The 21065-nt window shown below is 38.0% G+C and overlaps 1 protein-coding gene across 6 annotated transcripts in view; it reads left to right on the top strand.

Annotated features, from left to right (window-relative positions):
- nphp4 (nephronophthisis 4) overlaps positions 1–21065 on the top strand; it is a 178852-nt gene that overhangs the window by 49524 nt on the left and 108263 nt on the right. For all 6 annotated transcript variants that reach the window (XM_017305947.1, XM_008413093.2, XM_008413092.2 and 3 more), the window contains 2 exons: positions 5684–5868; positions 10529–10664. In XM_017305947.1, the coding sequence (XP_017161436.1) occupies positions 5684–5868; positions 10529–10664 (321 nt within the window). The remainder of the gene's footprint in view (positions 1–5683; positions 5869–10528; positions 10665–21065) is intronic.

Raw genomic sequence — 21065 nt, 5'->3', positions numbered from 1 at the left:
GGGCTGCACAGTGGCGCAGTTGGTAGAGCTGTAGCCTTGCAGCAAGAAGGTTGTGGGTTCGATTCCCGGCCCCGGTCCCTCTGCATGGAGTTTGCATGTTCTCCCTGTGCATGCATGGGTTTCCTCCCACAGTCCAAAAACATGACTGTCAGGTTAATTGGCATTTCCAAATTGCCCCTAGGAACACCCCCGGAACACCAGCCGGAGCTGGGCACCAGCAACCCCCCCGACCCCACTGAGGGACAAGTGTGCAGGAAAATGGATGGATGGATATATATATATGTGTGTATGCTTTGAATTATCCTGGATTCAGCAAAACAGCAGTATTGAGCAGTCAAGTTAGTTGCGTTGCTGAAATTTCAACCTGCACAATTAAGTCTTTGAACATGAATGAAAACAAACAAACAGATGTCTGTATGAAAACTGTTGCATTATTGCTTTTATCAACACATTTATGCATCTGCATTAGAGCAGAAGCACTTCAGAGCCATATGAGCAATTTAAGTCTGAGATAACAGGCATGCAAAGAAAATGTGCTTTATATGGAAAATGTCTGCTATTGACCTTCCTGATTGTACCAATATCTTTAAAATAAATGGTAATAAATTAGATTAGACAATTAAACTCACCACATTTAAAAAAATATATATAATAATGTTTGATAGTAATTAAATGTCAGTTTTTAGTTTACAGATCCTATAGGCACATTCTAGTTTCATTTTTCAAGTAGGCCTGACTGGTCATAAATGTAATGGTAATTATTGTTGCAGTACTTTTTATGTGTTCAAGTATAACCACAATGGCAGACTGATAGATTAAGTAAAATGCTGATTAAAATCAGCTCAAATTGTTTCACTAAGCATTGGACAAAAGGAAAAAAAAGCTTTTACTGCTTGAGGTTAAAATCTCTACTACAGTAGACTAAAATCCAATTCTATACACACACGCGCACACACACCTGTAGAGATTTTAGTTATTCAAAGCGATGATGTGAATATGTAAATCGGTTTGCAGAGAAATCATGATTATGTTTATGTAGACTTTGTACGCAATATTTACTTGTTTTAGGTAACTATAATGTAACGATACCACCTGCAGTTTCTGATGCATCCTCATTTGTTCTTGTAACTCTGCGATTAAGGCATCAGCTTGTGTGAGCAAACTAAAATGGTTATATAACCTGCCCTAGAGTCAAATTACAGCCAGCATGATTCAAAATGCATCAGAAATGCTGTTAAATTGATGAAAAACATATTGCAGTACTTATCAAGCATAGTTGCACAGAATACCTCAAACACATAATAAAGGCAAGACAGTTGATAGTTTTGAATATATATATATATGTAACCAAAAAAATCATTTATTGAAAGAAAATCTCACATTTGTGGTTAACAATTGGGTTGGTTTTTTTGTTAGTTTTTTTTGGGATTTTTTTCAAACAGGATAAAAAGGCTAGGATTTGACAAGAACCTTAATCTCCCATAACCAAACAGAAAATGTCATAAGTTGTCGAGCTTTTGTGCAGCTTGGCTTTAGAAGAAATGAAAAATTCAAACTGTGGGTAGGTTGTAAAAAGGATGAGATGAGGATAAAGTCAAACGTTGCATAGATGTAACCTGAGAGGAACAGTAAGTAGTTATGTGGGCATGTGGGCTGTTTGGTATCCAGGCAAGCTAGGCTGCTGCTCCTGCTGTTGCTGCTTTAAAAGAAAACCCCCGTCTGAATTGATATGCTAATTTGATTGAGAAGGTGTGGGTGGATATGGAGAAGGTTTTAAGCTGCTAGGGGGACCGAGAGCGAGAATGACAATGGAAAGAGAGAGGAAAGAGAAAAGGTGAGTGGGAGTAGGAGACATTATAGGGAGAAGAACACTGAAATGAAACAAATAGGAAGGAGTGGGAACGAGAGGCGAGCATATGGTGTCTTTGCATTTCAGGGTTAGACAGTTTGCAGTCAGTCAGTGGACAACTGTCACTCACTTAACAAATAGCAGCAAGTGTGTAGTCCCTCTCTACAATTACTTGATACACAGGCCTTCTCAGAATCAGATTGTGATTTACATGTGTTCTGTACGCTTCAGTGATCAGCTGAACGCTTCAATGCAAGGAAAATGCATCAATGGATGTTTAACTAGGCCTTCAGCAGCAGTTAGAGAATAGCTGTCAATTTTCCCAGCTTGAAGGCTGTCTGCACAGGTGAATTTATAAAATATATATATCATTGAAAGGCTAATTTATTTTAGTAATTCAGCTCTGAAAGTACAACACATTATTTGAGTTCATTATGTAGTGATAAAGTTTTACATTTATCTTTGGTAATTTAAATGATTTTGACCAACAACTAATGAAATTGAATTATTCAGTTCCTTGGAAATTAACATGTGACATAATATCTGTCAAAGGGACATTTAAATGCAAACCTATTGAAAAATATGTCCATGTACTTCACCATGATTTGCGGCTTTGGTCCAACAAGGCATGAAGACAATAATATTTATGGCTAAGCTAGTGGGTTAAGCTTCTATACATTATTGCTTCTATGATCTCTCATTTTCCTCTTGAACATGCTGTGCAGGTTTTCTAAATGTAAACTATTTAAAATCATTTAATATGTAATAGCATTCTCGGTCTCAATAAACAAATATCAAAATTTAAGCATTCATAGCGCGGTCCTGAGCCTTAATACATTTTAGTAAACATTCTTGATAGACCTTTGCATCTTTGTCAGAATTTTTACTTTATCTCTTGGCAAACCACTGCTATTACCAACTAATTCAACATTTCAGCAAACAAATTTTCTTGTCCACAGAAAGTCTTTACTTAAAAATTGCTCGCTCCTCCATAATTGCGGCTCATGGAGTTCAAAAGTTGTACAAGACCCCTTAACTGCCAGTCTGCAGGGGAAGAAAACATAATAAGCTGACAGTAGCATGAGGACATGATTGGACGTGGAGTTTCTAGTTTTCTTTCGGTATTGCCTTCATAAAAAATAAGAGTTCAACTCTTTTTTTTTTTTTTTTTTTGCTTTACTCACACCATCAGATCCATATTTTTAAAAAGCCTTTTTGTTTGAATGTACCAGTGAATCTGATATTACAAAAGAAGGGATTAATGATATATATTTAATACTAGCAATTTAATTGGCTTTTTTTCCAAAATAAAGGCTAAAATTGCAAGCTGCTGCTTCTGTCTCTTCTCCTTTACAGTATTTTCTAGAAAGCAAGATGGAGAAATTTCTCCGTTGCCTCAAAATCTGTGACAAGAGGCATAGTTGGCTTGATGTGTTTTTTAAAGGGATATTAAAGCAGGCTTTTTGAGGTTTATCTGATGTTATGATGATATCTCCTCATCACAAACACACCTGATATTGCTTGTATCCTTTCAGGAATCCATGAATCTCCTCTGGCGGTCCTCTGTGGTGCCTGATTACTTACTCTCACTTAACGCTGCCTATTACCCTAGAGCTGCAGTCTCCCCCAATCCTCGCTCCGTCAGCTCCTCTAGACTAGCGGCGAGCAAACACCTGGTTGAACTGCTCCTCTACAGAGCTTATCATACAAACTACTTCTCAGTCCAATGCTTCTAAGAACAGTTGTAAATTACGTAACGGAGGAACATTGTTGTGATGACGTGTTGAATGTGGTGTGTCGGAAAGAGTATGAGCTTCTTAAAGAGATATGTCAATTTCAAGGCATCATATTGGAAAATTACATTTCTTTTATGTTATGATTGATATATGCAGCATTTTTATAACAACTGAAGTTAACATAGTTATTTAATGGTGCTCTGAAATGGCACTCTGTACCTGGAAAATACTTATCATCCCCCCTTTAAATCTTAGTTGGGTTTAAGATCAAATCTCCATCAGAGACTCAATTTTCTTTGAGTGTTACTTTGCGATCAAAAAGAAACCAGACTGGACCCAGCAGTTTTAGAGCTTATCAATATTTTTTCTTTTATCTTCAGTTGAGTTTACAGCATATGTCAGTCAAAACAAGAAGAGGGAGAATCTCTTTTTCATCTGAACCACTTGGCTTTTAAGGGATTGGCTCCCACCAGGACTAATTAGAGGGGTGGAGACATTCACATTTCCAGAAAGAAAGAAAGAAAGAACATTTGTACTAAACTATATTCCTAAAAAAATTCTACACAGTTACAATTAACTCAAACAAAACTAGAAACAAAAACAATCTGCATCCAATCAAAATAAAAATGCATCTCTCCTCCCTCTCAGAATATGGATTTTACCAATGAGGCTGATTGGAAACACCAGGTCCTTGTCAGCACTGCTCATGGGTGCATTTCCATGGCAACGCATGACCAGGTGACCTCAAATCAATCAATCAATCAAATTTTATTTGTATAGCACATTTCAGCAGCAAGGCATTTCAAAGTGCTTTACATAATAAAAAAATAAATAAAAACAGAGAATGAGAGAGATTTAGAAAAAGATTAAAAAAGATAAAAACATTATTAAAAGTAAAGATAAAAACATTAAAAACATTAAAAACATTAAAAACATCGATCCATGTGAGGACTTGCCCTTATGTGGTCTCCTCGAACAGAGTTTTAGCAGAGCGACATCATACAAGGATTCTCAAACCACTGAGTTTTAGCAGAGCGACATCATACAAGGATTCTCAAACCACTGAGTTTTAGCAGAGCGACATCATACAAGGATTCTCAAACCTAAGACATTAAAACCCGCAATTTAGCCATAAGCAACTTTAAACAGGTGGGTTTTAATTTGAGATTTAAAGGCACCCAGTGTTTCAGCTGTTTTACAGTTTTCTGGAAGTTTGTTCCAAATCTGTGGTGCATAGAAACTGAATGCTGCTTCTCCTCGTTTGGTTCTGGTTCTGGGGATGCAGAGCAGACCAGAACCAGAAGATCTGAGGGATCTAGACGGTTGGTACAGCAATAACAGATCTTTAATGTATTGTGGTGCTAAACCGTTCAGTGATTTATAAACTAACAACAGTATTTTCAAGTCTATTCTTTGAGCTACAGGGAGCCAGTGYAGGGACTTTAAAACTGGTGTTATGTGCTCTATCTTCCTGGTTTTAGTCAGAACACGAGCAACAGCATTCTGGATCAGCTGCAGCTGTTTGATTCATTTGTTAGTCAGACCGGTGAAGACGCTGTTGCAGTAATCAATGCAGCTAAAGATAAACGCATGGATGAGTTTCTCTAGATCTTGCTGAGACATAAGTCCTCTAATCCTGGAGATGTTCTTCAGGTGATAGAAGGCCGACTTTGTGACTGTCTTAATGTGGCTCTGAAGGTTCAGGTCAGAGTCCATCACTACTCCCAGGTTTCGGGCCTGATCGCTGGTTTTCAGTTGTAATAACTGAAGCTGTGCATTGATTCTGGTTTGCTCCTCTTTAGGTCCAAAGATAATAACTTCAGTTTTGTTTCTGTTCTGATGAGAAGATGATTAAAACAAGTAAATAAATCAAGTTACTTGCCCAAACAATACATTTACCCAAATAAATTAGAATACATAAAGTACACAAAAAACAGCACCTGTTAGGGAGGGGGTAAATCCCTCACAATGAGCATGACATTGAATACTAGACAGTAATCTTGTTGAAATCAAAAGATTCATCCACAAGCACTGTTCATGCAAACTGCTTTAGCTTTGTGTGTGTGATAACCCCAATGTGATCTTCTCTGTTTCTTAGAAACAACCTGAACCTGAGGATGCACAACAAACGGTTGTCATTCAAGAACGGAGGCTTCACGTCGGAGTACACAATGGCTGGTGTTTCCTTGATAAGCCTCAAGTGGTGGTCCTGGAGCCCGTTGCGTCAGGAGTCAGAGGACGAACAGACAGCACCTCTAAGAAGAGCATGCTGGTCAAGGACAGGTGAGCAGGAGTTACACGTGTATAGTGGAGCTGTAGCTGTAGGCTGCAGAGGACGGTGAAGCAGAACTCTGATGTCAGACAAGATCTGCAGATGTGCAAAAATAGTTTTTGGCGTGCTTATTTTTATGGTATTTCATCAGCTTCTCCAAGCACCGTTCTTTCTGCTGATCGAGAAATGATTGAAAGTTTATCTAATAAAGTCAGCAAAAAAATGTATACTTGAAGAAAGCTTGCTAGGCATTAATGTCATTTGAGTATGATATTGGCAGATATCAGGGCAAAGTGCTATTCTTGGTGTCCGTTTCTGCTCTCTCTTTTCTGGAACTGCAGCGCACACTGTATTTTTGCTTTACATGCTGTCCTTTGTATGTCTAGATGGCTGGGACAATTTATTTCTTTTTTGAATTTAAATTTTTTTCTGCGGTTGGATTGATAGCAGGGGTTATGTAGAAATGTTCTACATCTAAATGAAATAGTCAAAAAACTTGTGCAAAATTATATGTGGTAGACACACAAAAAGTTGTCGATAATTAGAAATTGAAGGAAAACTATGCATGATTTTTGCCAAAAACTATGGAAAGGGTGTCATGCATTTGTCTTGAATTCAGCTAAATTAATACTTTGTAACTTCTTATGACTTTTGAAAACAATTTCTTGCCACTCTTGCCAGATTTGTTGACGGAATAAACAGTGAAGTTCAGTGAGATGCTCAAAGCATGGGATCTAGTATTGCTTGAAACTTCTCCACTAATCTTTCCCTAAACTTGCCTGCATTGTACCTAGGTCTTCATAATGCTGTTCTTTAAAGTTTAAAAAAAAAAAACAACAAACAAACCCTTAGACCTTCACAAAATGTCTGGATTTATACAGAGAATAAATCAAACATTTGGATTGTATTTAGTAGATAGGTGACATCTGAGGGCAGCTGGTTGCACTGGATTTCATTTTTAGGGTTATTATGGTAAAGGAGGAAAAAAGCATGCCACATAAAAATTTTTTTAAACCATTTTGAGAACCATGAATAGTTTTCTTCCCCTTCATAATAAGATTCAGCTTTATGTTGCTCAATCACGTAAAATCCCAATAAAACACAATGAAGTTTCTGATTATGACAAATTGTGGAAGATGTCTGAATACTTTTACAAAGCAAAGGCGCTATCATCGTATCATAACTGATCACATTAATACAGACCTGCTCATATGTCACATTATTTTAATGCTTGTCTGTTTTAACCAGACTTGGACAGTTTTTAATGGTCACAAATTGAAGTGTATTATTGTCATGGTGAAAACTGTAAAGTCTTGCTCAAATAGCAGTTTTTACTGCTGCCTACTCTGCAACAAAAGTCCTAAATGGCTTTTGTTGCAGAGTTTGATGGCCAATAAAAGCCTGCTGTTGCATCATTGCAGTCCTCCACTCCGTAATGCTATTCTTTGCTGCATCCAGAGGCAACAATGGCTAAAAAAAAAAAGAAATTAATGATGAAATCCAGTCAGTAGAGTTTTGGTACATCCATTGAAACCAAACTAAGAACAAAATGTAAAATAAAATAGTGAGAAGTATGCAAACAGATTGCGTTCCCCAGCTCAGATAAAAGGTTTGGCAAATTCTTCTAATGTCTTCTTCTGGCATTCCAAATAAATTTGCATAAATGAAGAATCCTTCTGTTTATGCACTTCCTCTTCCTGCCTGTATTGCTCATTACCTGCACCTCCTCCACACAACAGCTATATCATCTGTGTCAAGGGCGTAATTTAAGATATGCTTTTTTTTTTTGTCTCTGGTGAATAATGCTGCAATTAGCAGTAATGCTGCAATTAGCAGTTAACTCCTAAGCAAAGTTAGTTGATATTTGTTTGTTGGATTTATTCAGGTAATCCCCTGACCAAACTGGCCATTTGATAAGGAAACAGGAAAATTCTTATGCTGCAGAAGCAGGTGCAAGAATTCAGTGTCCCCACACTTTAGCTACTTACTTTGCATTTTAATTCATTATTAAATACTAAATAAATTTTTAATGCCACAACAGAATTTGCACAAGGCAATAGTACATCAGAGCCTGAGCTCATGAATCCTGTAAGATTTAGTAAACTCAGCATTGAATTTAAAATAATTCTCATGTTTCAGAAAGTCTTCAGTGTGTGAATGTAACAGCTTTATATATATATATTTTTTTTAATATATATACTATATCATATTTGACCTACATGAAACAACTTTATTTTTCACACCAATGTTTCCTGATAATTACGTAACGGTTCAGAAGAGATGCTTTGGCCTTTGAGCCTTATTGAGACCGCGAAAAAGTTGATGTCAACCTTTCCAAAGCGGGTGTTGTGATGTAAGGTTATCAATCCACTCAGTGAAAGGAAATCTCATTTCTGACACTCAGCACAATACATTCTGAAATCTCATAAATATTTTAGAAGTAACTGTTTTTCTTAATTCATTGTGTTTCTATTTTGGGTTTTTTTTTCAACGTGGAAATGTGATTGCATGTTCCAGATGAGGTTACTGAAAACTCTTTTGAAAACAGGTACACCAAAGTGTAGAAAATGTTTTATATGTTAAGAAATGTTAAAACATGGGTAAATGTTTACCTACAGAGGTTTTACATGTTAGTACACAAAATAGATCTTGTATATAAAATGCCTGTTTTACTGTATTTCATTTTTCACATGGAGATCACTTGTGATCTAATGGATTTCACAGGCAATTTTATATGTTCTTCACACATTAAACCTTCCACCTTGTCAAAAATCTCGTGTTTAATTTATGCAAAGTAAGTATAATCATGTATCATATATCTCGATCTATTAAGACATTAACATTTTCATGAGCTTTATCACATTTTCTCATTTCAATTTCCCATGATTTTGCACATGTGCAGAATTACATTCATGTGTAATGACCTGTTGACACAGGTTTTGCACGTGTGAATTTTATACATTTTTCCTGAAGGTTTCTTTAGTTTGTGGCTGAATTTCTACCAGCTGTCCAGAAACGGCACATTTACTCTGTTACGTTTTGCATTGCAGCTCACTTTGTTCAAAATACACGAGCTGTCCCCAGAAACCCACAGTCGCTGCACTGGTGACGGCACAAACCTCTTGGCTCACACAAATAGAAGCTCCAATTAATAAGTTGTGTGTGTGTGTGTGTGTGTGCATCAGCGAGCCTTTAAGGAGCGGGTCTGAAATGTTTTTATTTTTTTCTTTCAGAAGTATTGGGAATATCTGTCATGACAGTCTCTTAAATATTTTTATTCTGTGGGTAAGTCTTACACATTTTCCTACCCACAAATATAAATTTTTTTTATTACGTTTCTGCACTGCTTCTTTACAAAATAACACAAATGAGAATATTTCTGATAAGTATTCTGTTTTGAAGCAGATTTGATAACGTGGAGGTTCTGGCTTCGGTTGCGAACATAAAGTTCACGGCTGAAGGTCAAGTTGTTCCTTTCCGGTTTCTATATGATGCCCGAACTCTGCTATCTTTCATTGCTCGAAGTTTGTCCATTCTTAATTATACCTACTGTGAATGGCGTTAGGAAATGTGGTTGTGCTGACAGCACTGTCTCCAAAATACCTAATTGGTTGAAAACATAACACTGTTCGCCCACATGCTGTCACTGGACAACCTTACTAGAAACCACTGCATGCGCCGAATGTGTGTTCTGACATTTTTCCACACATTCTTGTCAGTGTGAGCGCTCTTATTTAAGCTCTGCCTGTCAGGGTAATTGGCTGGGATATTTTATGCAGTTTTATAAAATAGTAATGCACAAAACAGTAGCGTGAAGGATGAAGTAATTCCATTTAAAAGGTGAGAAAACTGGAATGGCAAAATAGGCTAGGGAACTCAAAACATGACACACAAATTCTTGAAAGCGGGTATCCACATCAAAATGTATTTTTTCTCTGCTGCATACCAGACCCTTGGAGAAACTATAATTATGAGTGATGACACGGGCCTCTTACCATAACAAAAATGTATGTACAAACATTTAACTATAAAACAAACTCATCAAGATGCTTACCCACAATCTGTGCCTGGCGACTCGTGCTTTATGACCACAATAATCATCTTCTCCATAATAAAAAAATGTTTTGCACTTCTTTCTTTTTTTTTTTTTGAAGAGGGGAATGTCTGTTGTAAATCTGGTTTGATATACCCGTATAGTGTAGGCAGTAATTATGGCGTTTGACTCTCACTGGTGTTGTCAGTGATAGCTGACAGTCTGTCTAGCTTGTGTTATGCTGGATGGTTTTAGAAACTGGAGAAAAAGAGGGGGAAAACTGACTCCAGAGAATCTGTGAAGCGAGAGGAAGAAAAGGCACTCGGCCCCACCTCATGACACGCGAGCACTGCACAGTATGCTCCCGCCTCTGGTGTATGCAAACTGTGAATGACGAATACATAGAAAGCTGTTTCATTTCTCACACAGGAGGCAAGTGCTTGCCAGGAAATATTTAGCAAGGGATTGTAAATCTTACAGCACATTGATTTTGCTTCACGTTTAAGGGAAAATATAGCTGTAGGAGGAGAAATATTAAAACCTTTCACATTTTGGAAAAGCATTGTAATTTCTTCATTACTGCCTTCACATTTTTCACGCCTACGTTACACATCGATATCTCTTTGCTTTCTCTTTAGCTCAGCAACATCGTCACGTCCTCAGATGCTGGGCCTTCGCAGCAGCTTGGAGATCAAAATGGCCAATAATCAGGCTTTGGCAATCGTCTTTCAGCTAGAGTACGTCTTCTCCGCTCCCATAGGCCGAGAGACTATGGTAAGAGAGACACACATGTATTATGGAGTGAGTTAATCCTAAATCCAGATCCTGGCTTGGCATCAACCTCTTCTTGAAATGGGCCCCAGCCAGGAAGTTATCTTTATAGAAAACAACTTTACATGAATAAAAATGAGAGGGAAAAAAAGCTGTCAAACACTCAAGTATATTTTCCACAGTAACATGTGCAAAAAGATCTGCTCGGAGTTGAATTATCCCTTCTTCTCGTCTTGCTGTTTGAGCTTCCTGTTCGTGCAGATAAGTTTTAATGAGTTTGAATCCAAACATTTTCAGTGTGTGGTTTCAGCGATGGCCCCCAAGGCACCATTTACCTCCGAGCTGCTATGATTGGAAGAGTAGATGACGTGCTGGTGTTCTATTATCAATCATTTATTACTTTTAAAGTCCAAGTTTAGATTTCTGAGTTATAAACCAGATTACAATATTTAGAGATGCAGTTAGCATAATTTCAGATACAACTCTTGGGAGGGGGGGATCATTATTTTTAGATCATCTAGGTAAGAGACTTTCTTCTGCTAAGAGCAGTCTGCTGGAAGCAGTGAGTGACCCTCCGGGCTTTCTGCAAGGACTACATCCCAGTCACATCCACATTAAGCCAGAGCAATCCAATTAACCTGTTATATTTATTATATCTTTTTGCACTGCAGCTGCTGTGCCAGGAGATCCTGTCTGGCTAAAACCAAAAATATCTCAACAAGCAAGTGAAACAAACAGTCGTGCTATTGAAAATGTAGAAAAGAGAGTGATAAACAAGAACTGCTCTAAGATCAGGTTGCTTGCACATAGTGATTAGTATGCATAGTGCTCCACTTTAAAAAGGCCTCCAGCTAGGGCAGACAGACGCACACCTCCATGTTGTGCATGAGAAACCAAAACTTTTACACTGTCAAATAGACTAACTTGACAAGAGAGGAAGAGGGAGAAAAGTGAGAGCAGTGGCTCCTTTTCTTGATTTCTTTTGACTAACCAAGGTGGTCATACAGATTACAGTTTAGTTTTTTTAAGGATTTCCATTAGTCCTTACTGTAGTAGAGTTTTCTTCCTGTGGTTCATAATGAAAACATTACAATAAAAACAATATTAGACATTGCAGAAAAAAACGCAACACAAAAAATCCCTTATTGTACATATGTACTGTGACAGTAAATTCTTAGTCCAATTTATAACCAAATTATCCCAATTCTTCCCTGTATTTAATTTTTACTGTATAACTGTTGACTATATTAAGTTAGAAGCAGATATTTTATGGATACTCACTTTTTCTGCAGTATTAAATTATGCTGGAGTTTGCTCATGTTTAGGTTTTTTGGTCGAACAACCCAGTGATGGAGAGATCCACGCTGGCAACACGTCCTGGTAAAATAAGTTGATACTAAACAGTTGCTCCCAGCATTACAAAATGCACAAAAAGACTGCAGTAATTATGTGTGTGGGTGAGCCCTCAGCACTTTGCACATTCTGAGGCTAAGCTCCGACTATGTTACTGAGTACAGCCCCGTATGCAATGAAGGGTCAATAGGACAGCAATTAACAGCAGCAGAAAAACAAGCAGTCACAATGTCACGTGGATGACAGGGTACATCAGTATTAATATAATAACTAATGTCTTTTCTTACCATGGCAACGTGTTGACAGGCAGTTTTCTGTGTAGGTATGTATATGGTTGTTTTGTTTAATAAAGTTTAAAATATTCTGTGAGCCTTTTGACTCATAATGGATAATAATTAGACAAAGTGACATAGTTATACCGTCTAGCTTATTCTAGTCTGAGAAACATAATGCAGTTTAAGTAAGGGGTAATGACATTGCTAGGTTCTGTGAATATCGAGTCTGTTCCTAAGAAGATCATTAGGAATAATGATCAAGTCAGAATTAAACATTGATTCTAAGTTGGCTAAGGAGATAATTCTGGGTTTGAGGCTCGGTGACTACCGTTGGTTAAAGTAGAGAAGGACGTAGATGTCAGCTCTAAAACTTACATCAGTCCGTCAATCTATGTTGAGAGATTTCATTCAAAAAATGTTGCCGCTGGATATAAATCCAAAATGAGAAAATGACCAACTCGAGTTATGCTGCCACAGGGTCCAAAACCTGTGACTGCACCGCTGGTTTTGAAATATCCTCTTCTGTTGCCAGCAGTGGCTTTTATGATGCTCATTAGCTTTACTGTGGGTGTTCATGATCCCCATAGTATAACAAGCACAAACTAACATTTTAGGTTTTTACACTGACACTTCCGTTGCATCTAGCGTTTCATTTTTTTTTTTTTACATAATATAAAATATATTTATGCTTTTGCAGAAGCTTTTTTTCCACCATTTTTAAAAAATGTTTACCTAAGTTCAGAAATTCTAATAAACCTGTTGGAACAGTCCACTTGCCATCTAGATCATCTCAGAATAGCAACAGATCCTCACCCACTCTCTACTCCACCACATTCACCTTCTATGCCATTAAATCCTGAATGTTTGATGAAGTGAAAGATATATTTTTTTAAAAGTGCAGAATACTCTGTTTGCGGCGATGTTGTGTGGGTGTTTTTAGCGCATGTTGATACATCTGCATGCAAGTTGTCGCGTGTTTCTCCAGACTTCAGTTGTTAACTGATAAGGATTTCTCTCGTGCTTCCTCCTAAAAGACAGAAACGCAGCTGCCGAACTTCATCTTGCAGTAAGACTCCCAATATGATAATATCAGCTGATGGCTACAGCTTTATGCTCTGTGACTCTGGCAGCCAAGAACAGCATGATGAGGCAGAGTACTTGTGCATGCACTGTCTCAGCTGTCAGAGATGCGACACTTCAAAAGTGTTGAAATGGTACTGAGTTAAGGTGTGCCTTCAGGGATGTCAGCTGAGCTCTGCCAACTAGATTTCAGACCATTTGATGACAGCAAATATGGATGATCATGCTGGATAGTTGTCACAAACTTGACTAAGACTTTTTGAACATTTCCAAGACTTGGGGTTGTTCTCTCAGTTGGAAATGAAGCAGCATATAAATGTTTTTTTTTTCCTCGGCTGTGTGGAATAACACACGGCTTTGTGTAAGGCCGATGGGAGCTCAGAAATGGCTTGTCGTTTGTAATTATTTGATGAAAATCTTTTACAAAAGAGCCTATTGTTTTTTTGATCCCAAAGACCAAGATTAGAGATCAGCACTCCAATAGACTCGGTGAAGCTAAAAGCTGGGCGATATGGCCGGAAGATAAAATCTCAGATTTTCTTTTTAGACCAAATTTGATTTCTGATTTTAATCAATTTATTTTTTATTTGCCTCACTTTTTTCCTTAAAATACAAATGATGGAAAATGTCTTAAAACTTGCTTTTATTTTAATTCCTTCTGTGAGTTGACCTGGACTCAAAGTCAAAATAAATATAAGTTGTATCACTTGTTCTAAAAAATGGTAGTTCTTGCGTGGGCTAGTATCATGCCGAACTCTGGAAACTATTGGCCCAAATAGTATAACGAAAACAATTCAGATTAGCTTTTAAACATGTGCAACTGTTTGGATATCGATTATGCAATCAAAAGATGTAAACAACATCCATTAATGAACACTACTTGAATGAAAATTCCAAACAAAGAATAAAATTTGGATCATGTAAAACTCATATTATGTAGTCCCATTTTTTTTCTGGGACAAAACTATAACTGCGACAGAATTTTTGCCACAGCTACAAAGTTTCTCCCTTCTTCATTGCGTGCCTGTTCTTCAAAGAGATGTGCTGCTTGCAGGGCTTCTAAATCACGGTCATCCCACTCTAAAAGTTGAGAGATGTGCTCCTGTGCTGCTCAAGATTAAACTCATGATTACCCTCCTCCACACCGTACAGGTCTCTTATAGCAGACTCGTGTCTGCCGGTCCACAGCGGTAGTTGAGATGTTTTTTGGAGTTTGTAGTGACATAAATCATGGGCCAACAAATGCAGTCTGCTGTCGATCAATACCTGTGCTCAATACGTGGCTTGTTCTACCCCTGAAGTGTGTAAGAAAAACAGAGAAAAACCAAGCAGAACTTTGTATAATTGGCATGAATCCAGCTGGGCAGAATCGGTTTAAGCTACTGTAGTGGAGAAGCACATACAATGTTCCAAGGAAAAAAAAACTAAAAGAAAAAGAAAAGAAAAGAGCAGTATTTTTTTTTGCTGCTGATTTCTGGAACCAACTGGAGATATGCAGAAACTGTTGCTGTTCCTTTAACTCAAGTGTGAAAACACTGGATTTACTACAGCTTCAGATTCAAAGACTATCAGTTCATTTTATTTTGCTTTTGCTTTTCATTTGTTGAAATCCGAATTTGAATTCTTTTTTCTTTTCATGTAATGGCTGATTTTTAAAAAATGTATTTTTCTTTACTTCCTCTATTTTTCTGTGAAGCACATTTAATTACCTTGTGCATGAATACTGCTGTAAAAATTAAAAATTGTTCTTTACCATAGAAATGTGTGCGTAAAAATATTTATTTAGGTCTCACACTAGATGGCGCTGTTTGGTGCAACATTGACAACCGTCTTGTGTTGAACTGTAGTGGCATGACAGGTGCGGTCTGCCTTGTTTTTGCTCTTTCCTCAGATTAAATAGACTTATGTCTTTTGATGTTTTCTGAGGGGGCTAAGGTGGCTGCGAAGAGAGGAAAAGTAGTTTGCTGAAATCCCTTTTCACTCTCAAAACATTACCACTGCAATACAGAGGCAATCACCCTGTGCTCTCAGAGTGCCTGGATGCTTCGTCCGTGCTGTGTTGAAAGCCAGCCAGCCTCTCACTGTAAGGCAAAGCACAAGGATGGCCTCCTTTTTTTTTTTTTTAATACAAAATTGTATTGCCATCATTGCCTGAGGTTATGTAGAAAGAAACTCTTGTGGTGTCGTCATTTTTCTTCTTTCCCACTTAGCAATGTACAACCAGACTTTGCTGTTTGGTCGGTCCCTCTGTCATGTCTCCAAGTGTCGCCCTTGATCTCTCAAAATCTTTAAGCTATACTTCTATTTCACATTCCTTGCAGCAATCAGAGGGATGAAGAATAACGATTTTAATGAAGTAGGCTGGAGAGAAAAAAATTAAGAGGGTATATTCCTGATAGGCTGCTGTCCAGCCGTGTCTGGGGCTGATGAACTTCAAGTAATCAGCTTCTCTTGAGGTCAAATGCACTAGGTCCACTTCCTGCCTTTTACCTTCTCAATGTCGCTCTACTTTGTGATTTAGTATTTCACTTTTTTATTTTATTTTCATCAGTGGTCCTATTGTACTTCGTTGCAGACCTCTCGCTGCTCATGATTTTATGGTTTGCACTCTTCGTCCTGTCAAATGACGCATTTTATTCTTGCCGTTAAAATGCAGTAGCGCTGAAGTGCAGTGAGACAGAACACATCACTGGACTTCAGGCAGTTACTTTCTTCAGTAGCAGTGGCTCTTGAATAGAATAAAACCAAGAAGATGCTAAACGCCTTCGAAGTTTTGTTCAAAAATTTGCAATGGGAGATGTTCCCACACATTTTATGCAAAGAACTGTATATTGCCATTGTTGTACTTAACTTGATACCTGATTCTGTGATGCTTACCTTTAGTATGAAAGCTCGCATGGTGAATAATCAGGGGTTAGATACAGCCTAGAAATGAGTTTTTGCTGTTTGGTTACGTGAGAAAACTATTTCATGTAAGACTAAATCTAGTCATTCAGAAAATGACTTAAAGTTCTTCCTGAAGGGGGTTCTGAAGGTATTGAGCCATGGGGTGCTGTTAAAGAAAATTATACCTTTTAGCACCTCTTGCACTTAGATATTTACTCAAAAGTTTTTGTAAGAACCTTCTACAGTATGACAAATTGTGAGAAGACTTGGATCACTGACAAGTGATGTTAGGAAATGGCAGCTTTCCTAATTATGTCCTGTTGGCATCAATTTATCCTCACCTTAACTTCATCTCAGGCAACTCTTCCCTGCTGCTTGCTGTTTGCCGTCTCTCTTCAGCCTCTGTAAGCTTGGCACTGTTCACCTACTGAGCCATGCAATGCAGTCACATACTGTACAATTTAATACAGCACGATGGGGCATATTGTTGCCTGTCGTCTTCTGCTGACAAGCACTAGCTCATCACTAATGGGTGGGCTGGTCCAGGGGAAATTGAGGATGAAGGCGCTGACGGCCTGCATGACTTTGTCCTTTTCCAAAGAATCAATCTGTCATGAGGGTGAAGAAAGCAGCAGTCATCCAAAACACTGACATGAGGATTGAGTGATTGTTCTTTGGTCGAAGTCTTTAAAAAAAAAAAAAAAAGACACGTAGAGGCTTAACGGGTGAGCAGAATTAAAGTTAAGGCTCCATCGAAAGGAGATAGTTGGATTCATGCTTCCAGTGTCTTCTGCTCTTGCCCCAGAGACACTGCTAGATGTGAGTCACCTTCTTGGAACAGTAATTGGCAACCCTCCCAAGCTGTTACATGATATCAAACCTAAATTACTAAAAAAGGATGTTGACAGTTGTGATATGCGTCATGTACTGAAATAGGTTCTCCGCTTGTGTAACTGGGCCAGCACAGAACGGCTAATGAAAGCGTTGCTGTCCTCACTTTTTCATGTTGTGCGACCTTTAACCCCGACTCAGCCTGGTGAGTGGCACAGTTGATTACCGAGCGTCTGAGGAAGTGTAACCATTAATGCTTGACCTTTAAACAAACTCACTGTTTTGCCCTTTACTGAGTTCTCATCTGGATATATGCAGAGGCAGAACTGAATCTGGCAGCAGGCTCTTTCTTTCGTCTGTACAGAGAAATCTACAGTATTGTAAAGAAAACAACGTCGTCTGTAAGAGAAAAGGTCTGACTTGGGTGGCATTTATGATGTTGAGTAAAAAAAGTGGCAAGGAAAACTTTATATCATATTATGGTAGTATGTTTATTTCTTAAATGCATTATATTTATACAGGGTACTTTGTATGATTTTAATATTTTTTAAATGTAGCATAACATTTATTCTAATCTGTGTTTTAACATGGATTTGTTTATCATCACAAACAATCCTAAATTGAAAAATCCATTATCTCTTCTGTGTAGATCACAGAATGACTTAATGATGAGGATTGATTCGAGGAATTGCAGCAAATACAGTGACTTGATTCATCAAATGACACATTTCATTGAAAAAATTTCATTAGATTTATTACAGGAACACAGCAGTCAGAATGATTTGGATTTCTTCTGCTTCGTAGCTGATTGTAGCTTCTTTGTGGTCCAATTTCTTTTGACAATCGGGTAAGCCTTTTTTGCTTAACATTTGGTTTGACTGTATATATAATTTTATATTTTCAATATAATTAACATATCAGTTCTGGATTAACACAAGACAGGAATTTAAGACACCAGTTTATTTTTCAACATTGTATTTGTCATTTTTATGAAATGTGCCTAAACAATCATGATGCTGTCCTCTGTCAGTGAGGAAAATGTCAAAACATTTCATACTATATTTCAAGGATCCCGTTACTTGCTTCATAAGTGGTGGAGACAAGAAAAAAGAGAAACATGAGGACTAAAATGTAGTTTTGCCTTTGGCCAACAGCTGAGGCTGATTAACAGAGGTGATATGGAGCTTATCAGATATTTTCAGTTTCCTATCTCCTTAATTATGTCTTGAGAGAGAGAGGCAGGGCTGGAGAGAGCATATTTTCTCAAATGTGGACAATAAAGACATTTATAGCGCATTAAACAGAGGAATTTTAGTTATTAGTAACTTGATTTATAGTGCAGGTTACACCCAAAATAAAGCAACTGGTTGGCATTTCATCAACAAAAATTTTAATAAAAATTAGACCATTTCCAAGATATTTTATAATGCAGTCTCTGTTCTCATGTTAATTTTTAGATGAGCTTTGTAAATTATTTTTCTCTGGTCTTTTGAACCTATGCAACAATACCTTTTTAAAATATTAATGGCTTCAGTTGCCACTAATTCTGCTCCGACTCCTACTAATTTTGAATCGATGGGAAAGTATTTTCCTCCCCACATACTTCAACTGATTATCATTTTGATGTCACAGACAGGTTTCAAGTCCTAAAAGTTCTCCCACAGAGATTATATCGGTAAACCCAAAATATTTTTTCAAAAGATGAGTACATTAGGAAAGAAAGTTATCCAAATCAACTTGGTCACATGTGGAAAAAGTAATTGCCCCCTAACTGCTGGTTGTTCCACAACAACTGCAGCAACAACTTCCATCAACCGTTTATGATTACTAGTAATAATTCTCTTACATCACTGTGGAGGAGGTTTGACTCACTCTTCTTCAAAGAATATTGTTAATGCAGTCACCTTGTAGCATTTTAAGGTGATGACACAGCATCTGAGTTATGCAAGTGTGGACTTTGACTAGGCCACACCAAAACATTAATTAAATTTTTATATCATTTAGCGGGGAACTTATTAGAGTGCTTTGGGTCATTGTCTTGCCTGATAACCCCATTGTGTTTAACTGTGACATTCCTGGAGGCGGCCACTAGACAACCCTCAATAAGTTCCTCTGCCATTCTGTATTCAACTTCCTCTCTCCTGAACAAAGTCTTTGAAGGAGCTACTGCTGCCACTAACTATATGTACTCTGTTTTTCATCTAATGGACTTTAAAAACATTCTCAGGACATATCTGTCAATAGGGTGTAACGGTACCTGTTGCTAGATTCTTGATTTTTGTTCACTTTATTAATCTATCCTTCTTGTAAAGTGCCATATTACGTTTATTGTGAAATACATTGAATTGAAACTGAATTGCACTCAAATTTAAGGTCAGACGTTCCCCTTTGGGATTTTCTGTTTTCTGTAGAATATGAAGCATGTTGATGCTATCTTTGTGTTAAAAAATAAAAAAATAAATAAAAATGATAGTGATTGCTGAGGGATTGCCTTACCTGGCTCCTCTGACCGCATGTCCCTTTTGACAATAACCTGCTTGATCTATACTGAAGATCCAATAATTTCTCGAGGTATTCTCTTAGCCTTAATGTTTAGCTTGGGACCCAAGTGCTACTCTCTTAGTGGACCTTAGTGAGTGTACAAAGAGGTGTTTCTTTTATTGGCTTGCAGCTGTCAAGTTTGATGGAACTGTCGGATCTTATCTGATTTCTTGTAAACGAGATCATGTAAGCTTCAAAAGTTTAGTGATTTAAAAAAAATTTTCAGACATGCCGTAGAAACTCCTCACTTGTATTAAATGTCACCTTAAACAGTAGGTAGCAAACTTTGAGTGTTTAATCGGCTGACTCCCTGACTATTGCACCTAGCATTATACTTCAATCACAAAAATGGCAAAAAATATATATTTTGGACAGTAAAAATAAAATTTTAATGGGTTTAGTTTAATATTTGCATAAACTTGTATTGTAATGACAATTTTTTCATATCAGTCATTCTACAACAAGCATCGACTGATAGCAGTCCAATACTTAACTCAGCTGCTATAAAGAAATATTACACTGCATTGTACTTATTGCACTTCATTCAATATTCTCCTTTAACATGACAAATTCAGTTCAGAGAGCTGCTCAAATGTCCTGACAGCACATTGCTTAAAACGTATAGATTGCAGTTTTAATGAAATATCAGACTCAGTTTAATAAATATTTTTTAACATTAAAAGGATTTATTCACACTTTGGTATATCTGAAAGTTAATTTGAGTCATAACCCTTTCCGCGGGGGTTCCAGTTGTTCAAGTTAATTTCTACATTAAATTTTTTTTTAATTTTTAAATTTTTTTCGGGCCTTTTTGGCCTGTGGGACTCCAGAAGCAGCTGATGGGTACCGGCGGGCGAAACCGCATGCGGCTCGGGTTGTCGCTGAGGAAAAACTCGGGCGTGGGAGGAGTTTGGAGAGGCCATGGAGACAGACTTCCGTACGGCTTCGAGGCGATTCTGGTCCACCATCCGCCGTCTCAGGATGGGGAAGCAGTGCAGCACCAACATTGTTTATAATGGGGATGGTGTGCTGCTGACCTCAACTCGGGACGTTGTGGGCCGGTGGGCRGAATACTTCGAAGACCTCCTCAATCCCGCCAACATGCCTTCTGTTGAGGAAGCTGAGCCTGGGGACTTTGGGTTGGGCTCTCCAATCTCTGGGGACGAGGTCACCAAGGTGGTCAAAAAGCTCCTCGGTGGCAGGGCCCCGGGGGTGGATGAGATCCGCCCGGAGTTCCTTAAGGCTCTGGATGTTGCAGGGTTGTGTTGGCTCACACGACTCTGCAATATCGCATGGACATCGGGGGCAGTTCCCCTGGATTGGCAGACTGGGGTGGTGGTCCCCCTGTTTAAAAAGGGGGACCGGAGGGTGTGCTCCAATTACAGGGGGGTCACACTCTTAAGCCTCCCTGGTCAGGGGTCCTGGAGAGGAGGGTCCG

Source organism: Poecilia reticulata, linkage group LG7 (genome assembly GCF_000633615.1).
Source record: "Poecilia reticulata strain Guanapo linkage group LG7, Guppy_female_1.0+MT, whole genome shotgun sequence".
Lineage (NCBI taxonomy): Eukaryota > Metazoa > Chordata > Actinopteri > Cyprinodontiformes > Poeciliidae > Poecilia > Poecilia reticulata.
Note: the sequence above shows the minus strand (reverse complement) of the source record. Positions and strands in the feature narration are given on the sequence as shown.